The sequence below is a fragment of the Bidens hawaiensis genome, unplaced genomic scaffold (assembly GCF_021521415.1).
Source record: "Bidens hawaiensis isolate Kalapana, Puna unplaced genomic scaffold, B.hawaiensis_p1.1 tig00009425_1, whole genome shotgun sequence".
In the NCBI taxonomy this organism is placed as follows: domain Eukaryota; kingdom Viridiplantae; phylum Streptophyta; class Magnoliopsida; order Asterales; family Asteraceae; genus Bidens; species Bidens hawaiensis.
Genome location: NW_027491697.1, coordinates 153,390 through 176,988, shown reverse-complemented (window position 1 = coordinate 176,988; position 23,599 = coordinate 153,390). Strand labels below are relative to the sequence as shown.

The window sequence follows — 23,599 nt, the reverse complement described above, 5'->3', positions numbered from 1 at the left end:
TTTTATTTTTATTTTTGTTTTAGTTTCAGTACCGTAACGAACATAGCAAATACTAACTGAATTTGGACAAACCGATGCCACCTCATTGCACCAATTCAATTTTCTTTTTTATATTTTTTTGTTTTCATTTTATTTTAGTTCCAGTACCTTAACGAACGTAGCTACTACCGACTAAATTCGTATTGACTCGCTGCTGTGACACCCGAGTTTTACCGACCGATTTTACCGCGCAACACGCGGGTAAATCACTAATTTACTTTAAATTAGAAAAGAAAAAAAGAAAAAAGATAATAGTTATAAAAAATCACACTTTTGTATAAAAAAATGATTATAAATAAGAACAGAAAAGGCAAAAGAGAAAGAAAAGACCCCACCCACATCCACAAACATCCAAAACCTTTTCAGTCACCATTTCTCTCTCACACTCACACACTCTGTACACACGAATCCTTTTTCCAATTTCTCAAACCCATTGATATCATATCATCACACCTTTCTCATGAACAACCTTTAAACCCTAAAGTCAAAAATGCAACCACTCACTCTTATTATTACTCTCACCATCCTTTTCACATCTCTCCACTTCCATCCATCCTCCTCAGGGCTACTCACTCAACCTATTAAACCACCAAACTTCATTCCAAACACCGTCCCATCATTCCCGGTTCAGACCGGCGCTCCGTCCTGCCGGTTAGACTTATCCGATGAACTCTTCGGCGGAGTCAACGCCGCCTGCGGCCGTAACCTCGACCGCAGCCGCTGCTGTCCCGTTCTCGCCGCCTGGCTCTTCGCAGCTCACGCTCGTTCGGCTCTAGAACTAAACTTAAACTCTTCTGCGGCCACTGAAACCATGCCTGTGAGGCCTGATGACTCTCAGAAATGCGTTAGTTCGTTGCAGAGTTCGTTGCAGAAACGGAATATTCGCATTCCGCAACCTAATGCCACGTGTGACGCTATTTCGTGCTTTTGCAGCATCCGGTTACATCACATCGGCTCGCTTACGTGTCCGGCGGCGTTCAATCTCACGGCGAATGTGACGCCAACCGCCGCCGTTAAAACCCTAGAAAAAAGCTGCCGGAATTCGTCTTACGCCGGTTGCACCAAATGCCTTGGCTCCTCACAAAAGGTTTGTTTTTATTAGCTAAAATGACCAAAATACCCTTCACTTAATTATTTTTTGCTTAAACATGTTACTAATATCAGAAATGTAGTTGTTATACGGATAGGGTAAAAATGGAATAACACTAAATTGTCTAATATACCTTTCACTTATCAATTTATAGTTTCATTTTATCGTGAAAATGACCAAAATACCCTTCACTGGATTATTTTAATCTTAAATATGGTATTAATATCAATAATGTCGTAGTTAAATGGAGAGGGTAAATATGGAATAACACTAAAATGACTAATATACACTTCAGTTTCTAATTAAATCTGTTTTAAGGTTTATTTTATCGCGTAAAGTTACTAAAATACCATTCACTTGATTATTTAACTCGTAAATATGCTACTAATACTATCAATAATCTTGTAGTTAAATGGAGAGGGTAAAGATGGAATAACGGTAATATGACTAATATACCCTTCATTTACTCATTGAAATTGAAGAGGTAGGTCCCCGCAAAACCCAGTTGGACCCGCAAGACACACCTTGATGGGGTACGTCTGCGCAAAGACCAACTGGTTCCGCAAGACCCACCATGCTTAGAGAGATGAATACCTTACACGCAGTAAGCCAGCTGTTCCCGCAGGAAAGCCTCCCTTGGTACAGTACCCTGCCTGTTCTCGCAGCTATGGGTACAAGCTGAGAAAGAAGGCTACCCGCACTAACAGTAAAGATACACGCATAAGGCACTAACTCTTAATACTTCAGCAATGTCACCTGAAAAGGAATGAGCAAGGCGGGAATATTCCCGCCCAAAAGTGCCAGTCCGTATGCTTATGGAAGATCTTTTGTACTATACCTGCCAAGGTATGGACAAAATAGACAAGATCTGACCAAAGCAGCCCATGAACCAATCACAGGGTGACAGCTCACCGACAATAGTACGAGGAAGAGCATGCTCCAGTACAAAATGTCACTATCAGCCGCTGCCTACCCAACAACCCTCATCGTGGCACGTACATAGCCTGTAGTTGGTGGAAAAAGAATAGTACACAGCCGGCCATGTCACTATCAGCCGCTGCCTACCCACCAACCACCAGCATGGCACGTACGTAGCCCACAGTTGGTGGAAAATGAATATTATACAGCTGGCTGTACCTGCTTGGAAACCTACCTTCGGCTATAAATACTCCAACACCTTGGAACGGTATCAGGAGATATCATCTGATATTATCTTATCTTCCCTAGCTATTTCTCTCAATATACACTTATATTTAGAGCAATCTAGTCTGATTCTCACGCCGGAGGGTGGTCACAAGGAGGAACCCCCCCTTCTCAGTGACGAGCTCACGGTGTCTGTTTTGCAGGTCATCAGAAGAATAACCATCTTTGCAGGACCTAACCCTCGTGGGAAACATATACTTAACCCTAAGATTATCCATAATCCGCCGGGGTCACTTAGTGTTTCTTCATTGGCGCCATCCGTGCATAAAAGCTAGAACTAATTCTTTTTCAGTTTTTTCAAAACCTCTGGAAAGATGGTTAAGGTTACTCCGATGCCAAGGCCAACGAGTGACCAAGAAACTCCGGTAACCACAACCCCAGCTACTGGGGGGAACACCGGCGCGTACACAATTTTTACGAACACTACCCCGGTTACCCAAGCCGGGGCAAGTGCAGTAAACAATCCTTCACTGGGATTCACCGATACCCAGTTTGAGAGACAACAGACGAGGCTCCCCCGCCAAACACTTGATCAAGTTAAAGCGTGGGCGGAAGCACGTCAGAAGGATTTCCAAGCTGAGTTGGATGAACGCTTACATTCACTCCAACAGGCTGACGAATTCGGAAGCACTCGACAACAACTCAACATAAGCAATGAGTGCGAGTACTTGGACGATGATTGGGAGGAGTCCGACAGTGACGCAAACCCTCGTCATAGGGCGAAAGGGAAGCGCAAGGAAACGGACTTCCAACCGAGAAGGAATTTTGGAGAAACCTTCAAACCAAGGAACGCGGGGGGAAACCCACGTGACTTCTCCAAAACCTTTAGACCAACTGTTGCAAATGCGGGAACGTCCAAGTTTGCAAGGGACATTGCGGAAGCAATCGCCCCGAAGAGTGCCAAACAGATGTCCAACATCGGCACTTATGATGGTATATCCGACCCAGACGATCACTTGAACAGATTCATAGCGGGGGCAACCGTCAGCAACTGGATGGAACCCACGGGGTGTTATATGTTCCAGATGACGCTGGTTAGAGCGGCCAGAGCGTGGTTTGATCGTTTACCGGTCCACCACATCTATGATTGGGCGGACTTCCAACACAAGTTCAGCCAGCACTTCAGTCAACAGAGAAAATATACTGAAGAGCAGTGGACGATCCTCAACTGCGTTAGAGAGGAGGATGAATCTTTACTAGACTTCATCACTCGCTTCAACTCGAAGAAGCTGAGTCTGGGCACCATAAGCGAAGATCTTGTTCGCGCCGCTTTCATCCAGGGCGCCGAATACCCAGAGCTTATCCGCACGTTGACGGGTAAAGATGGCATGCCATCCACATGGGATGCCACCATGACGGCGGCCAAGCGTTTTGCCAAAACGGAGAAGCAACTGGGTAGGAATCTTCCCCAGAGTACAAACCTCTACACGCAGAGGACTAGAGAAAACAACGTCCGGACCGCCCGGCAAAACAAAAAGAGGAAGCTAGGTATTTGGCAGTCAAGGGTAAATTTTGACACCTCATCCAGCTCTCGCCCTCTAGTAGGTGGAAGGGATAACACGCACCCATCAAGCCGAAACCCCCGGTGGACGTCACTCACCAAAAGCGTCACGAAGATATTTGCCACCGAGAAACTCCCATGGCCAAAAGCTCCAATGATCCGGCAGCGACATAACGCGGATCGGAGCAAATCCTGTGACTTCCACGGGACAAAGGGTCACACCACTGAGGAGTGTACATCCTTGAAGGATATTGTTGAAACGTTAGTCAAGGATGGAAAACTTACACACCTTGTGGCATCAATCAAGAATGGAGGGAGGAATGATAACCGATACAAAGGCAACGGACGAAAGCCCGTTGACATCAGCATCCACATGGTTCATAGTAACGTCAGAGGAAGAAAAAGACGAACGACAGAACCATGCGCGTGGAAGGAAGCTGAGGTGCGCTTCCCGCGAGTGCCAGGAGGACCCAGCAAAGAAGGCCCTATCGTCATCAAAAACCAGCTGGGGCACTACATCACTTCCCGCACTCTTGCTGACAACGGCGCATCGTCAACGGTTATGTACAGGCAGTTCTTCGACAAGCTATACGACGAAGACAAGGAACGCCTGGAAACGGTCTACGCCTCGATGGAAGGGTTCGATGGCAGCACAAACACCCCTCTGGGTATCCTATCTTTCCCCGTCACTCTCACGGACGGGAAACACTCCCGCACAGAATACGTGGACTTTGTCGTAATAGGAAGCCACACCACACATACGACATTCTCTTCGGGAGAGACGGGATGGCAAGATTCAATGCCGTGGTATCTTCAGTCCACGGCATGATGGGATGGCCAACAGCTGAGGGTGTAGCGATGATCATCAGTATTCCCCAGGTATGCATCGCATCTGTCTCATCTAAACCCAAACCAAAGATGGCTAAACCAACCATCACCGAACCAGAAGAATGGGCCTTCAATGGCAAATACCCTGACCATGCTGTTACCATTGGCCCAACAGTCACTGATCCTACGCGCACCTTATTCAAACGCTTACTACAGAAAAACGCTGACATCTTCGCGTGGACACCAGCTGACATGACTGGTGTACCTCGAAGTAAGGCAGAGCATAAGCTCAAGTGTGACCCGGCTTTTACGCCAATCATACAAAAGCGCAGAGTAATGGGGGCAGAACAAGCTAACGTGTGTAGAACCCAAGTCAAGGAACTCCTTGACGCGGGCATCGTACGCGTTAGCAGATATCAAACATGGGTTGCAAATCCCGTCATGGTACCGAAATCTAACAAACAATGGCGCATGTGCATAGATTTCAAAGACTTAAACAAAGCATGCCTTAAAGATTGTTACCCGTTACCCGAAATTGACCTTAAGGTAGATTCGTTAGCACCGTTTCGCCTTAAATGCTTCCTTGATGCGTATAAGGGGTACCATCAAATTCACATGGCCGTTGACGATCAGGACAAAACCGCATTTCGGACGCCCGATGGCACATTTTGTTATCAAATGATGCCATTCGGACTTAAGAATGCCGGGTCCACATACCAACGCCTGATGGACAAAGAGTTTCATGCCCAAATTTGGAGGAACTTGGAAGTCTACATGGATGACTTGGTCATCAAAAGCCCTGAGCCAGAAGCGATGTTGAAAGACATCGAAGAAACTTTCAACACGCTCAGAAAGATAAACATGAAGCTCAATCCGAGCAAGTGTTCCTTTGGGATGGAAGAAGGGAAGTTCTTAGGAGTCGTTGTTACTAAAGATGGCTTCAGAGCGAACCCTGAAAAGGTCGAAGCCATTATCAAAATGGAATCACCTACTACCATCAAGCAAGCTCAGACACTGAATGGACGACTAGTCGCACTTAACCGCTTTTTGGCAAACCCTTCACATACTTAGCACTTGCAGGGAATTGAAGCCAAGAAGGATCTTATGGGCCGTGCTTGCGGAAAGGGAAATAACACCTCCGCATAGCGGGAACGTTGAGAACTAGCTTGTTTGAAACTTCAAGGCGGAATTGGTGGTTTAACATAACAGATCACTATGTCCAAAACTACCAAAACCTCGTGGAGAGCCTATACAAGTGAAACTCAACGCTCCCGACTTGCGGAGAGGTTAAACACCTACCCGCATCATAACCAAAGATCAGGCAGAAAAGTCGGGAATTTTTGCAAGTGACATTAGGAAAACCGCGGGAAGTATCCCCACGGAAAACCTTAAAAAACAAAAACCTCTTTCAAAACCCCTTGCTTAAAGTCCAAAAGTTCACCTCACTAATTCATGAGAAGAACAATGGACTGGGGGGACTTGAAGAGGTAGGTCCCCGCAAAGCCCAGTTGGACCCGCAAGACACACCTTGATGGGGTACGTCTGCGCAAAGACCAACTTGTTCCGCAAGACCCACCATGCTCAGAGAGATGAAGACCTTACACGCAGTAAGCCAGCTGTTCCCGCAGGAAAGCCTCCCTTGGTACAGTACCCTGCCTGTTCCCGCAACTATGGGTACAAGCTGAGAAGGAAGGCTACCCGCACTAACAGTAAAGCTACACGCATAAGGCACTAACTCTTAATACTTCAGCAATGTCACCTGAAGAAGGAATGAGCAAGGCGGGAATATTCCCGCCCAAAAGTGCCAGTCCGTATGCTTATGGAAGATCTTTTATACTATACCTGCCAAGGTATGGACAAAATAGACAAGATCTGACCAAAGCAGCCCATGAACCAATCACAGGGTGACAGCTCACCGACAATAGTACGAGGAAGAGCATGCTCTAGTACAAAATGTCACTATCAGCCGCTGCCTACCCAACAACCCTCATCGTGGCACGTACATAGCCTGTAGTTGGTGGAAAAGGAATAGTACACAGCCGGCCATGTCACTATCAGCCGCTGCCTACCCACCAACCACCAGCATGGCACGTACGTAGCCCACAGTTGGTGGAAAAGGAATATTATACAGCTGGCTGTACCTGCTTTGAAACCTAACTTCGGCTATAAATACTCCAACACCTTGGAACGGTATCAGGAGATATCATCTGATATTATCTTATCTTCCCTAGCTATTTCTCTCAATATACACTTATATTCAGAGCAATCTAGTCTGATTCTCACGCCGGAGGGTGGTCACAAGGAGGAACCCCCCCTTCTCAGTGACGAGCTCACGGTGTCTGTTTTGCAGGTCATCAGAAGAATAACCATCTTTGCAGGACCTAACCCTCGTGGGAAACATCTACTTAACCCTAAGATTATCCATAATCCGCCGGGGTCACTTAGTGTTTCTTCAGAAATATATTTTTCAACAGTTAAACGGGGAGGGTAAAAATGGAACGGGAAAAGATGACTTGAGGAGTAAGATGATGAAGCTAGATTGTCAGCTGATGGGACTGACGTGGCTTCTAGCACGTAACAAGACGGCGTACATACCGACGGTGTCTGCTGTAATGCGCGCCTTGATGTCAGTGCGCACCCGACGCATGAGTCCAAGTGTAGTCCGGACCAAGAGAACATGCCGTTGGCCGTTGATTCATTACAGTTTGATAAATCGGAACCGTCGTCGGATTCTTCTTCATTATCATGTTGGTCACGTGTTGTTATTGTAATGACGATATTGTCCTTGCTGGTTGTTTTTGAATTTTGAGTATGGAATGCATGTTGACTGATACGGGAGGTCACGTGATGCTAGTTGGTAAACTTAGTACAGTGGGAGGGTGTTTTTGGTCTTTTGCTTCCACTGTGTATATCACTAGGGTTTGTTAATCTTGCTTTTTTTCTAAAGTTATGACTTATGAATGATACCTTACCTTATTGCTAAAAAACAAAACTCCTAAAGTTGTGTTTTTTGTTTTATTATTACTTTTTATAAAAGTTAGATTAGTGGATGTGTACCAAAAGATAACATTTTATTTGTAATTTAATTGATTATGGATTTATATTTTAAAAGTTTTAATTATATTTTATCTATTTTCCTACAATTAAAAGTAATAATACGTAAAAAAAATAGTAAATAAATAAATTATTATTTATAATGTAATAAAGTTAGTAACTACTGAAGTTTACTGTTTTTGTTATGTATTTAATATTATTTACCGAGTCTGAAATACCGTATTAAAATCAATATTAAAAGTGTAATATTTCTAGGTTGTACAAAATTATATTCTTTAAATGAGTAAATTGTAACTTAAATTTAACAATTAAAAACTAATAACTATAAATGGTTATACTTTAACTTCTGCATAAGTTAAAATGACATGAAAATTTAAAGATTGATTAAACCACTCTCCATTTGTGTTAAGTGTGTTAAAATGACCAATGAGTTATACTTTTAACAGGTTAAAACGAACATGTATTAATTATGTATTAATTACTAATTGATTTGTTATATTAATTATGTGTTAAATCAGTTAAACCATTTCCTTTGGATGACATAGAGTTAAAAGAGAAAAAATGAGTGATATATATCTTATGTGGAATTAAAATGGGTTAGAGTATACCCCATGGCCTAAGAAAAATTGATAATTTGCGCAGAGAGCTGATACATTAAGTGTTTATTTTATTAAATTTATATAAAGCTTTCTTTATAGTTTAGTTTAACTATATATTATATATGCATCCAAATATATTTTTGTAAAAGTAAAATTAATGTTTTATATTATGTAATATATTAATTATACATTTACGAAAAAATAATTTTTTTATTCCAGATTATTTTGAGTAGATAAGACTGAGGGGTGTGGGGGCTTCAAAGGGGGTGCTAGAGCTCCTCCGCTCGCGCCCCCAGGCGCTAATACCACACCAACAGGGGCGCTAGAGAGGCGCTTTGGATAGCCGTGAGCATGGAAGCGAGAGAATAGAGAGAGGAGGGCACAATTTTTGAGGGTTTTTCACCCGTTGGGGTGTTTGACCAGCCGAAAAAAACAAAACAACAAAAATATTTTCTATATAAACTATACTCCATTTCACCCATTTTTATACCAAAACTTCACACCATCACCCAAAATCAATTCATCTTCTCAACTTTTTTTAAAGAAAATGGCTGGAAATTGGTTCCCAAACCTTGATTCAGATTATCTTGACGACGATTCATTGAACACGTTTATGGGTTTCTCACCGCCACAACCGTCCACAATCAGTGATCAACAAAGACTTCATAACATAGCAAATATCAAGAGCCGTGAGACACACGGGAATCTTCGACATGAGTTGGTTGAACATTTGTGGGCGAGGCGACCCGATGATCTTATATTAGATTAGTGTTATTATTATGTATTATTGTTTGTTTAATTTTTAGTATGTTTTTTTTTGTAATTTGAATTTTAGATATTAATGTGTTTTTTTATTAATGTGTGTTTTTTTTAATAATTTATGTGTTTTTTTAATAATATGTTTTTTTTTAATAATTTATGTGTTTTTTTTTCAAACAACGAAGGGTCTGGCGCAGGCCTCAAACTGGTGGACCCAGAAAATCATGAGTATACATACGCAATCAGGTTGGATTTCAAGAGCACCAACAATGAAGCTGAGTATGAAGCCCTGCTGGCTGGTTTGCGCATCGCGCGCAAGTTCGGAGTCAAAAAGCTAGAGGCTTATGTAGATTCATACCTGGTAGCAGCACACGTAACCGAAACCGACCGAATTCGCGCCGACATACTGCCTCAACACTTGGAATCGATAACGCTAGGGTTTTACCACGTACCGTCCTGGTTTACCAACCTGCCCGGCGCAACGTGCCATGTAAAACACTAGTTACTATTGAAACAAAGATAAATTATAGTCGATATTAAACCTTCAAAGAAAATTCAAGCTATATTCTTATAAAGGACGGATTAGAGACTAAAACAAAGTGGAGAAATATTCATTTTCGGATTAAGGGACATATGATCTCTCAACCATGGTTTCCTTAATCGGAGATTTCTAGTTGTCATCCTTATTCCCTATCAAAGCAAGTTTGGGTGTCAGATTCAGGTTTCTCGTCAGCGGGCCCGACTCCAAGAATGGTTAAAAAATTTTGGGTCGAAGGGGGGATTTTTTTGGGCCTTAAAAAAAGGGGGCATATTGTTGGTTTAAACAATTTAATTTTTAAATAAGCCTTAATTTTTTAGGCCTTATGGTTTAGTTGTGTAAAAAATTTCTTTTTTTATAAAAATATTAGAACTCATAATTTTTTGGTTGAATGTCATACCCATTTACCACTAAACCACGCCAGTGGTTTTGTAATTAAGCTTAAACATTATGGGTTGAGTTATAATAAGAAGATTAGTTTTCCTAGGAATGATAGGAAATAATCTTGTCTATTCATTTGAGAATTGAATGGTTGAGATTAGATAAGAGAGATAATCAAGTGTAAAACAAGGGTAAGGGCATAATAGAGATAACACATTTGTTGACTTTCTCTCTCCACATGCAAGACACATGTCAAATTCCCCCATCATTTTAAAACGTCCATAACTTTTTTATACGACATTTTTTTTCAAAACAGTTTCACCATAAAAATGAGTGTTTTTTTTATCTTTTATATGAGTACCATATTGCTTTATAAAAATAAAAAAAAAAATTTCGTGGGTTTTTACAAAGTGTGTTTTACCATAATTGTGTTTTACAAAATTGTGTTATACAATTGTGTTTTATTTTTTCATAGTGTTTTTTGCATTGTGTTATTTAATTGTGTTTTTGTCATTGTGTTTTTATTTTCATAGTGTTTTTTCCATTGTGTTTTTTACATTGTGTCTTTTTCATTGTGTTTTTCATAGTGTTTTATTTTCTAGCGAAATTTCCGAAGACTTTTCCGGCAAGATGGTGGCGGTGGGTGGTGGTGGTTGTAGGAGATAAGTGAAAATTTAAGTGGGTTTTTGAAATTAAATTAAGTGGGTTTTCAATATTAAGGTATTAGATAAAAATACCCTCATTCCTAGCCTTCTTAGGTAAATCAAACTTCTTATTTGATCTTTTCTCTAAACATTATATATACATATTGTTTTTCATAAATATATATATATATATATACCTATATATACATATATATAAAATCCGGGCCTATCGAAGTGTTGGACCGGGGTCGTCGAGGCGTCGACCACCCGGCCCTCCCTTATAGCCGGCCCTACTCATCAGCCATCAATTTGGTTAAAACTTTGATTTGAATGCATGCTAATAAATAAGAGGATATTGTAAAAGATTGTAAATCAAGTGGCCAAATTAAAACTTTGAAACTATGAGTTTTGTAAGTGAAATATAAGGACAGAACAGGAGAACAAAAAGACGAAAAAAGGTGTTCTTTCATGAGGTCATCTCTTGCGCAATTAGACGCCCATTGATTTGTTTAATTCATGGCACTTTTTAGTCCACATTCTAGAAAATCACACATGCACATTCAATTTTTAAGCTTAAATATTGTTTTTGGCATGTGTAGATGCTACATAGAAGAAACCCGGATCTCAATTTTAAAATGGACATGATTTTTTCTAACATTTATAGTTTTCCAAAATAACTTACACCATAATAACGATGCCTTATATTCTCATTAATTTGGTGCAAACACAAATTAACAAACAATACAAATATAAATAACCCAATTGCGTACATATAATATTAGTTTGTACATACAAAACAAAAAATACAAGTCAATAGGAAATATACATATAAAATAAAGATTTATTAGATTTTAATAATTCCTACTGAATTATATTGGCCGATAATAATCCATATTCATGGTTTCGCCACTGGTGGTCCCAAATTTAATAAAGTTGGCTCTAATGGTCCCTCGTTAAAAATGACTTAACGATGTCATAATTTTATTCCGAATTTCTAACTAATGTTTTAGAGCTTTTAATCGGAAGGAGGATACGAGCCGATTGATGTAAACTTAGTTCGAAGCGGTTCTCCAAAACGATGAAATAATGCTTCAATTCGAGTGTTCGAACTTACAATTATAAAAAATCAAGCCGTTTGGATCACCGTTTCGAGCTAAGTTTTACATCAATCGATTTGTATCCTTCATCCGATCAAAAGCCCTGAAATAATAGTTTGAAATGCGGAAAAAAAGTAAAACACCGTTATGTCATTTTTAACGGGGACCACTAAGGGCAACCATTTTAAATTTAGGACCGCCAGTGGTGATAAAATTAATAGGGATTAATATCGTCAAATATTGTTCAATAAGGATTAATAAAATCCAATAAACCTAAAATAAAAAGAAAAAAGATCTCGACTATGTCGGATCAAGACCGTCTTCTGCTTGGCCAGAACCCGATGTGCCTGGAGGCTTTATACCGGAAGAGTGTGACCTCTCGAACTTGCGATCAACCAGCCATATAAGTACATCTAACATCCCTGGGGCGGTCAACAAAAAATAATAAAACATAGTTTGACACCCTAGTATAATACTTTCTATAAAACGACTCATTTTAATCCACTAATTTTATTTAAACCTGTTTTAACCTGAATCAAATAAATATATATATATATTAATGCTGCTAGTTTGGACCACAACTTATTTTTCTTAAAACCTGCATTGACTCAAACCCGCTCTCACTTGAATTTGGCCCGTCAACCGGTTAAGCCCGCTCGACCTTCTCGGTTTACGTGGCGTAATTTGAAACAACAGAACTTCGGTGAAGTTTCTGCTAAGAAATTAAAAATGAAAGGGTCACAATTAATAATTATATTCGAAATAAAAAATATAAAGCGTTGATCTTCCACTTCAGGCGGTGGATGCATGGATGGCTGCTAGCAGCTTCTTCGTGTGAAGTCAAAGTGTGTATTCTCTGCCTCCAAATCATTCACATGGAACCTGATGTCTATAAGTACCACTTCATTGTTGGCTTCTGATCTCAAACTCATTCACAGAATTAATATACCATCGAAGCTATATATAAGTTATAACAATGACATACAAAAACGTGGAAGAAGATGCCAAAAGCCCACTTGTCACTCCCTACAAAATGGGCAAATTTCAGCTTTCTCACAGGTAACCAATTTCTACACACCAACGAAATGCCAAACATTGCATTCTTTTAATAACTTGATCTTATGAACGTATATATACAGAGTTGTTTTGGCCCCTTTAACAAGGCAACGATCCTACGGCAATGTTCCTCAGCCACATGCAGTCTTATATTATTCACAAAGAACAACCAAAGGAGGGCTTCTTATTTCGGAAGCCACAGGTGTTTCCGACACTGCGCAAGGGTTACCTGACACTCCGGGTATATGGACCAAAGAACAAGTGGAAGCTTGGAAGCCTATTGTGGATGCTGTTCATGCGAAAGGCGGAATCTTTTTCTGTCAAATTTGGCATGTTGGCAGGGTTTCTAATTCTGGTATTGTTCTTAATTAATCACCTTTTTTGCAACCAAAATCTTTTAAAATGGTTATGGAATTTACCCTATATTATTATTATTATTATCATAAAAATTATATTAATGATTTTTTCTAATATATGTTTTTAAAACAGGTTTTCAGCCAAACGGACAAGCCCCAGTATCTTGTACAGACAAAGGACTAACAAATCTAAAGCAAGGCAGTGGCACTGATATTACAAGCTTTACACCTCCAAGGAAGCTCACAACCGAAGAGATTGCACTCGTTGTTGATGATTTTAGAACCGCCGCAAGAAATGCTATTGAAGCAGGTAACATAATTAAGTTCTTGATCAATGTCTAGAAACTGTTTATTATATATTCTGCCAAACAAACAAACAAAGTTCGTTCCTTTCGGTTCTGGGCTCAAACCAAAAAATCGGTTTTTAAGTTTTTAAAAATCGTTCGTTTTCGGTTTAGATTTGGGTTGAAATGAGTCGCAAAAAAAAGTTGGCCAACAAAAATGCATTTGGGCTTAAATATATATATATATATTTTTAATTATTGATTAATTGATTATAATACATTCGAGCTAAAATAAAAGGGTTACACTATCTATTTATTTACTTTTCACAACTTTGTATGAAATTACAGGTTTTGACGGAGTCGAGATTCACGGGGCCCACGGCTACCTAATCGACCAGTTCATGAAAGACGGAGTAAACGACAGAACCGACAAGTATGGTGGTTCTCTAGAAAACCGTTGCAGATTTGCTCTAGAAGTAGTTGAAGCCGTTGTGAATGAGATTGGGGCGGATAAAGTTGGCATCCGATTATCCCCATTTGCGGACTACATGGAGTCGGGTGACTCAAACCCAAAAGCTTTAGGTCTTTACATGGCTGAATCTTTAAACAACTACAATATTGTTTATTGTCATATGGTGGAACCTAGGATGAAAAGTCTTGGTGAAAAGGATGATTGTGCTGATAGTCTTGTACCTATGCGGAAAGCATTTAACGGGACGTTTGTTTCGGCTGGTGGGTATGATATGGAAGATGGTAATAATGCTGTGGCTGAGAATCGGACCGATCTTGTTGCGTATGGTCGGTTGTTTTTGGCGAATCCAGATTTGCCGAAAAGGTTTGAGCTTAATGTGCCTCTTAATAAGTATAACAGGGAGACGTTTTATACACCCGATCCAGTTATTGGGTATACGGATTACCCGTTTTGGGAATCCGCGGTTTGAGTTGAATGGAAATGAGTTTGGTGAAAATTGAAGATTCCAGGAATCTTGGCATTGCCAATTTAGTGTCTGTTTGTTTGTTTGGCAATTATTGTTTACTTGCATGTGTTTGGTGATCTCTTTTGTATTAAAGCATGATTTATTATTGTGTAATTTTGTATTCAAGCATGATTTGTTATTGTGTAATTTAAAAAATATATATACTTTTTTTGTATTTTATATATGAATCAAACCGACTACGTACACCCATATATCGTAAAAGCTGAATAGAAGGATCGGTAAAAATGGTGGTTGAATAGAAGCATCCTTAAGCTTATATGGTCAAAAGTTCTTAAGTTTAGATGTTTCAAAGATGATTTTATTCCTGAATGAAAAATTATGTTACGGTCTTGGTTTTTAAATACAAAGAGAGCAACAAATCAGGACATAATAAGGCAAGGAATAATCTAAATAATTACGTACTCCCCCTCAAGTTGGAGCGTGAATATCTCGAGTGCCCAACTTGTCAAGTAAGAAACGAAGATGTTTAGACCCGAGCCCCTTGGTTAGAAGATCAGCAATCTGCATGTTGGTGGCAATCGAATGAGGTACAACTTCTTGTGAGTCCACTCGTTCACGAACAAAATAACAGTCCATCTCTACGTGTTTAGTTCGTTCATGAAAGACAGGGTTATTGGCAATATCTCGGGCGTCTTGGTTATCACGAAGTAAGGGAGTGGGATTAGGAGATGAAATTCCCAACTCGGTTAGGAGCCACCAAAGGACTTCGCTAACTGTAGAGGCCATTGACCGATACTCAACTTCAGCTGACGAACGAGAGACAACTGATTGTTTCTTTGTTTTCCATGAAATTGTTGCCCCACCCAAAAGAAGCACATATCCGGTTCACGATCTCCGGGTGTAAGGACACCCGAGCCAATCAGAATCACAATATGCAGTGAGAGTGCAACCTCCCTCACTAGGAAACAAAATTCCTTGCCCCCGCGTTCCCTTCAGATATCTAAGGACTCGATGAGCAGCGTCCAAATGGGATTGTCGAGGATCAGCAACAAATTGGCTTAAAATGTTGACTGAGTAAGCGATATCGGGTCTCGTATCTTGTAGGTAGAGCAACCTACCGACAATGCGACGGTAGCGGCCGGCGTCAACCTTTAGTTCACCTTCGGCTCGATTGAGTTTGTGATTTTGCTCGATGGGTATTGGACTCGGTTTGCAACCTTGTAAATCGCAATCCTCAAGAATATCAAGTACATATTTTTGTTGATTCAATACCAAGCCTTCTTTTGTTCTGGCAACTTCGATACCAAGAAAATACTTTAAGTTTCCAAGGTCTTTGATGCTAAATCGGTTATTAAGCTCGTTCTTTGTATCTTGCATTTTGATTGTGTCATTGCCAACCATAACCACATCGTCAACATAAATAAGCACAACAACAAAACTATTGCCTTGTCTTTGGATGAAAAGAGAGTAGTCTGCCTTAGATTGTTTAAACCCAATATCAAGTAGAGCATTGGTAAATTTATGATACCAATTGCGTGATGCTTGTTTTAGCCATACAATGATTTCTTCAAACGACAGACTCTAGTTTCCCCATCTTTAGCGAATCCTTGTGGAATCTTCATGTAAACTTCTTCATGGAGATCTCCATGTAAGAAAGCGTTATTGACGTGAAGTTGATGAATGACCCAATTTCTTTTAACCGCCACCGATAAAAGGGTTCTGACGGTGATTAGTTTGGCTACAGGGGCAAATGTATGATGATAATCAATCCCCTCCGTTTGGGTAAATCCCTTTGCAACGAGACGCGCTTTGTATCTTTCGACTTCACCGTTAGGCTTATACATTACTTTGTACACCCATTTGGAATCAATGGCATGTTTTCGTTCGGGTAGTTTTTCTAAGGTCCACGTACCATTCTTTTCAAGAGCTTGAATTTCATTTTTCATTTCTTCTTTCCACCTGTCATTTTTAATGGCCTGGTGAAAATACTTTGGCTCATCGTTCAAGTTGATGGCCGCTAGAATGCTTTGTGAGAATTAGAAAAATTATTGTAAGTAACAAAGTTAGCCAAGGGGTATACCGTTGAGGAACTCGAATTTGGCGGAGCTCGTGCATGGTCGACCGATGGGGGAAGTTGGACATGATAATCGCTGAAACGTTTAGGTTGAGACCGGTTTCTCTTTTCCTGAGTAGGTTCAGTGGCTGAGTCCGAATTTTCGGCTATAACTGAGGGGTCCGGTTGGTCTTCCTGTTCTGGTCTTTTTTCTAAATTTGAAGATGGGCTGCTAGTTTCTGTGTTAGAACCTTCACCCATTTCATTTTGGATTTCAACTTCTTGCTGTGAGCTTTCTATTTCTGTGAGCTTATCCACACATGGACCTCACCTACCTTTTCACTTTCACATTCAATATGCCCATCATACAACTCAAACAATTCTGTGTCATCGTAAGTCATCTGCTTCTTATCAAATAGAAAATGGTTCTCATGGAATCTCACATCCCTTGAGACAACATTTTTTTATTTTCAATGTCAAAAATTTTGTAACCTTTTGTCCCTGCCGGGTAGCCCAAAAACACCCCGGGTGTAAGGCCCCATTACCGGTGCCCTACATTTGGTGTTGGATTTACTCATAAACACAGTTCTAAATATCAGAGTTAATTAAAACTTTCGTGGAATAATATAAAACATCAACCATTCATTACAATTACCCATAATTTGTCTTTTAAAACATAACATAAATTATAACATTCAAAACATCATGACAATCTTCAGATGCCAGCCTCTTCATCCTGCCATGTGTCCATCTCAAACCAGCTGTCTCATTCTGTTAACCTGCGTGCATACTAAAAGTCAGCTACGCTGAGTGAGTTCTAGTTAATCACACATTATACCATACATACATTTACCTTCGATTATGCATCTGAAGACACATAATCGTCACTATACTAATTTACTTCCATTACATACGTTCATACTTTATTACTTTCATACTATATAAATTACTGTCCTTTTCTATCTCGGATAATATTAGGGTCCGGTCCCTTCCTTTTCTATCTCAGATATTATTAGGGTCTGATCCCTCTTTCCTTTGTCTATCTCAGATATTATTAGGGTCTGATCCCTTTCTTGTCTATCTCAGATATTATTAGAGTCTGATCCCTTTTTACTTCTCTATCTCAGATATTATTAGGGTCTGATCCCTTTCTTCTCTATCTCAGATATTATTAGGGTCTGATCCCTCTTTCTTCATATTCGTACATATTGTTTGTACATGCCCATGACATACATACTTTCTTTAATCATTCATACGTATTCATATGTTGTACACCTATCTATCATACACATTCATCTATCATAAACAGACCTCCCTTGTCAACACGTGCAATATCCGAAGATCGTTCACGTACCGACAAGCTTTCAATTTACATTTAAGATATACATACATAACATAATAATAATAATACATGGCATACACTTACCATTTAAGGTAAGTGTATTAACTATCACATCGAGTATGCACACAGCCCCGAAAACATAACAAGGAAATGGGGCTAGAAACTCACCTGAAGTCGGTTACGTTCACCGTTAATAGTTATTCCTTTCTTCAGTTGGGCACGGCTAACTGTATAATAATTACTCGTATCAATTAACTATTACCACTTATGTCGTATTTCTATCTTTATACATCCCACAACGGATGGGGTCCGGGGGCAGCGCCCCTGGCAGCTGGGTCTAGGGGCGGCAGCCCTTGGCTGGGGTCGAGCTGCCAGGTCAGCTTGGAAAATTTTTATTTCTATTAACTGTCGTAACACATTTTCCATTAAGATTTTGAATTATTACTTAATTCGCAAATTCAAAAGTTCAAGGGCTTAATTGTAATTAATCCATTCTCTTTTTTTTCTAAGTTCAGGGATCATTCTGTCCTTTTGTTAAACTTCTAATTCGTTACTTTGGTCTTAGCGAATTGGGTTATCTTAGCGAACTTATCCATGTAGCGAATTGAACCCTTTAACGAACTGATTATTAAGCGAACTGGATCTTATAACGAACTGGTCCTTTGATGAATCAATTCATGTAGCGAATCAGTCCATGTAGCGAATTGGACCTTCCAATTCGTCATTTCCTTTAACGAATGACTATAACGAATCAAGGGTGATTCGTTATCTTTTCCCTTAACGAATTGAACATGAACTGGAACTAGTTCGCTATGATTTCTTTAACGAATTACTAGGCGAATCACCCTTAGTTTGATAACGAATTAGGGTTAGGGTTGTCAGAGAATGTCAGAAACATTCTCTGACATCCTTAAATGTACAGCCGCCTTTCCGGCGCCGCCGTACCGGAAAACCGGGCGGTGGCCGGAAAAACGTGTTTCAGCAACGTTTTCACCGTTTTTCGTCCCGTTTGATCCAGATCTTAGCTAGGGTGACCCCTAAGCTCATCTTAGGTTCGGTTTATACCCGATAATACCCGGATCTCGTAACTTAACGGTTTAACGGTGTCGGCTCGTCGTTTCGTGACTAAATCTATCGGGTTTAAGTTTATAAACATCAAACTATTATTACCTCGGGTCAGTGCTCGGATTCTTTCTTGGTTTCGGCTAGAGAGAAATGAGAGAACTAGAGAGAAGCTTAAGTGTGTGTTTTGGTGGTGTCAGGAATATGTGGGAATGAGGATTAAATGGGTGATTAATGGTTTATATATTTAGAAATCATGGGCTCAAGCCCATGGGCTCTCCTTCTTTCTTTCATAACCCATACCCATTTACCCAACACTAGCCCAACTCATATTCTATCTATCTAAATCGATAACGACCCACTATAAAATAGACGGAGTTTATTTTATTAATATAACCGAAAGTAGGATGTTACACTGGGCCTCCCCTTGCTTCGAATTTATCCCCTTTTGTTTCATTGCTTCTAAAATAATGCAAGCAACCAAAAACTTTCATAAAACTATAATTGGGTTTTTGTTGAAAAACAGTTTCGTATGGCGTTTTATTTTCAATGACATGGGAAGGTAGTCTATTGATCACGTAAACGGCAATCAAGACACTCACCCCAAAAATTTTTTGGTAGGCTCGCTTCAAACCGAAGAACGCGAGCCGTCTCTAAAATGTGTATGTGTTTTCGTTCTACAACCCCATTTTGTTGTGGGGTGTGAGGGCACGTGGTTTCAAGCAAGATACCCTTTTCACTATAAAATTTGATCATCTCGTTTGATGTGAACTCCCCCCGTTATCACTTCTAATTCTCTTGACCGATTTTTCAAATTGGGTTCTAATTCTCCTAAGTTTAGATGGTTCAAAGATGATTTTATTTCTGAATGAAAAATTATGTTACGGTCTTGGTTTTTAAATACAAAGAGAGCAACAAATCAGGACATAATAAGGCAAGGGAATAATCTAAATAACAAGGAGATTGTGAGAATATTTGAATTCCAATAAAAGTTGGCATAATTAAGTGTATTAATCTTTTGTTTTCTTTTTAAATATCAATTCTTTTCACAACAACTATTTGCTTTTGTTTTAAGTCACCAAATTGTTATTCTTTTATACAGGGTCGGACTCCCTTATAAGTGAGGGGTGTCACCCGTGCGTTGTGAAAAAAAAAATTAGTGTTAATATACCGAAAAATTCCTGACCGACCCCTGTAAAATTTTGGCACCGACCTCTCTGAAACTTGGAAGCCGAATCCTGTATAATTTCCAATCCAATTGTTAAGCCCAAAACCCAATTCAAACCTTACTCAATTTTTTGCCCAATACCCAATCACATTCTAATTTCTAAAATATATTTTCTTTGACCGCCTCTGCCTCACTTCGTCTTTTCATCTCACCGGAATCGGAAATTCCGACCTCCACACCAGGGTACGGCACTCAGTCACTCACCTTATCTTCTCACGTGTGGATAAAGCACATGGGCACAAATTATAATTTTCTCAAAACAAAAAAAAGAGTACGACCCTTAGGCACCGATCGTACGACAACTCCGTTAACTTATATTTTTAATGCTACTCGTTTAGACCGTAACTTTTTTTTTATTCAAGCCCGTTCTCATTTGAATCAGTTTTGACCCGCCACCCAAGCCCGCTCGACCTTCTCAGATTACGTGGCTTAATTTAAAACAAAAAAAATAAATTTAAAATGGAAGGGCCACAAATAGGTGGATGGATGGATGGATGGACGGCTGCTTAATTCTTCGTATAAAATCAAAGTGTATATTTTCTGCCTCCAAATCATTCACGGCACCTGATGTCTATAAGAACCACTTCGTTGTTGGCTTCTGATCCCAAACTCATTCACATAATTAATATACCATCGAAGCTATAACAATGGCATACAAGAACAGTGACGAAGAAGCTAAAATACCACTTATCACTCCCTACAAAATGGGCAAATTTCAGCTTTCTCACAGGTAATTAATTACTACACACCAACGAAATGCCTAACATTGCATTCTTCTTTTAATTAAATTGATTTTATGAACGTATATAGAATTGTTTTGGCACCGCTAACAAGGCGACGATCAAACGGCAATGTTCCTCAGCCACATGCAATCTTATATTACTCACAAAGAACAACCAAAGGAGGGCTTCTTATTTCGGAAGCCACTGGTGTGTCTGACACTGCACAAGGGTTCCCGGAGACTCCGGCTATGGTAGGGTCTGAGGAGAGTAAGATGTAGACAGCCTTATCTCTACCCCATAGGGATAGTGAGACTGCTTCTGGCCGTGAGACCCCGGCTCGATAGTAGTTTTGCATCAAGCCTTGGACATAAGACACATAACACTTAATCATCGGGACACCAGCTCATTGGTGCATGTACCCTTGTCTTTCGGCTATCAACACCACCACATGATGTCTGATTAACCTTCCGCCACTTTTAACATTATTTTCACGAGATTAGTAAAATAACGTCAAAATTAGTGCAATTTCACTTTTGCTCACCCGAGGGTTCACACATATATACATTATATGTGCGCACCGTCAAGTCACAAAATAATTTTAAAAATTAACAAAATGGATTTTTTTTACTTGAAAGAATTTTTTAGTGATTTTATAACAGCAATAAAATGATTCAAAGTAAGCGACCAACAAGTTGCGCCGCCACCCCTTTTGAATGGCAGCAAAATGTATCAACCAGGACGCAATATGTGTCACAAAATTTAATTTAACGCAACATATTAGGTCACTTTAGCACAATAGATTCAACACGGCACAATGGATTTCAATCTGGAGCTATTTCCTGAATTCAAAGAAGAATGTTTAATGATAGTTGAGGAAATAAAAAAGTCTTAAAAGGGGGCTATGGTTATGGTGGTAATTTACCCTTAATTAATTAAAAAAAATTAATATCAATATATCATCAAACATATATTAATGATTTCTTCTAATAAATGTTTTTAAAACAGCTTTTCAGCCAAACGGGCAAGCCCCAATATCTTGTACAGACAAAGGACTAACGAATCAGATACAATCCAGTGGCACTAATATTATAGCCTTTACACCTCCAAGGAAGCTCACAACAGAAGAGATTCCACTTATTGTTGATGATTTTAGAACCGCTGCAAGAATGCAATTGAAGCTGGTAACATAATTGATTAATGCTAGAATCTGTTTATTATATATTCTATTAAACAAACAAACATAGTTCGGTCCTCTCAGTTTTGGGCTAAAACTAAAAATTCGGTTTTAAAGTTTTTAAATATCATCCGGTTTCAATTTTAGGTTTGGGTTGAATTTTTTGCATAGGAAAAAAAAGTTAGGCAAAAAAAAAAATACATGTGGGCTTAAATCTTTTTGTTAATTATTGATTAATTGATTATAATATATTTGAGCTAAAAGAAATGGCTTATAGTACCTATCTATTTATTTACTTTTTACAATTTTGTATGAAATTACAGGTTTTGACGGAGTCGAGATTCACAGGGCCCACGGCTACCTAATCGACCAGTTCATGAAAGACGGAGTAAACGACATAACTGACGAATACAGTGGTTCTCTAGAAAACCGTTGCAGATTTGCTCTAGAAGTAGTTGAAGCCATTGTGAACGATATAGGGGCAGATAAAGTTGGCATCCGATTATCCCCGTTTGCGGACTACATGGAGTCGGGTGATTCAAACCCAAAAGCTTTAGGCCTATACATGGCTGAATCTTTAAACAAGTACAATATTCTTTATTGCCATATGGTGGAACCTAGGATGAAAACTGTTGGTGAAATAGTTGAGTGTCCTCATAGTCTTGTACGCATGAGGAATGCGTTTAACGGGAAGTTTGTTTCGGCTGGTGGGTATGATATGGAAGATTGTAATAATGTTGTGGCTGAGAATAGGACCGATTTGGTGGCGTATGGTCAGTTGTTTTTGGCGAATCCAGATTTGCCGAAAAGGTTTGAGCTTAATGTGCCTCTTAATAAGTATAACAGGGATACGTTTTTATAGAGGTAGGGTACTGAAAAGACCCAAATACCTTTAGGTAATGCCCGCGAGTCAAATAAGAACTCATCACAAGTCACCCGCGGGGTATATGAATCATCCGCGAAATCATTTGAGGAAGAAACACCCTCATAGCACATGCGGAAGCATCCGAGCACCCTCAAAGGTCATCCGCAGAAAGGAATATCCTTCCGCGTAAATAACCACGAGGTAATGCCCCGTGACAGCTGTCAGTAACTAATTACCTTCTAGAAGATTTACCAAGATGCTTTCTTAAGCAATACGTGACCCTTCAACCAATCAGAAAGAGACACATGGCGAGGCCGTTATAACCGTGCACATGGCCAATGATACCTGCTTGGCCTATAACAGAGGGACGCGTGTCCAGGTGGTTATACATGCGCATGCAACGTATAAACCGAACCTATCAAAAGAGGACACGTGTCCAGGTGGTTACGAGAGCATCTTCTGAGAAGGACAGCTGGCCCAATTACCTTCCCACACTCTTCGGTTATAAATACCCTCTCGATCATCATGAGGTATCCATTCACTCCCACTGTACTCTCTCAATTTACTTAAGTGCTTATCTTCTACAGAACAGTACTTATTCTCATGCCGGAGGGTGGTTACGGGAAGACCCCCCACCTTGTCCTTCCCGTAACGAGCTCACGGTGTCTGTTTTGCAGGACTTCGTTACTGGACTTTAGGCAATTGGGTTCATATCGTGTTGGCAGTTAACCGTATCCTACCATGTTGACTCATTGGATCTAGGACCTATTAGTGGGGAACGGATCC

The 23,599-nt window shown here is 39.8% G+C and overlaps 1 protein-coding gene and 2 pseudogenes across 2 annotated transcripts; all 3 read left to right on the top strand.

Annotated features, from left to right (window-relative positions):
• Positions 1-417: 417 nt before the first annotated feature.
• On the top strand, positions 418-7,743 carry LOC143532257 (putative GPI-anchored protein At4g28100; annotated as a pseudogene). Its single transcript, XR_013135144.1, has 2 exons — positions 418-1,126; positions 7,136-7,743. The product of XR_013135144.1 is annotated as a putative GPI-anchored protein At4g28100 (transcript).
• Positions 7,744-12,590: 4,847 nt separating this feature from the next.
• On the top strand, positions 12,591-14,570 carry LOC143532274 (putative 12-oxophytodienoate reductase 11). The gene is made up of 4 exons (XM_077027364.1): positions 12,591-12,792; positions 12,873-13,144; positions 13,279-13,455; positions 13,778-14,570. Exons 1-4 carry the CDS (start codon positions 12,710-12,712, stop codon positions 14,368-14,370), a joined length of 1,125 nt encoding a protein of 374 aa, XP_076883479.1. The 5' UTR covers positions 12,591-12,709; the 3' UTR covers positions 14,371-14,570.
• A 6,129-nt stretch (positions 14,571-20,699) lies between these two features.
• LOC143532240 (12-oxophytodienoate reductase 2 pseudogene) lies at positions 20,700-22,810 on the top strand (annotated as a pseudogene).
• Positions 22,811-23,599: the final 789 nt, after the last annotated feature.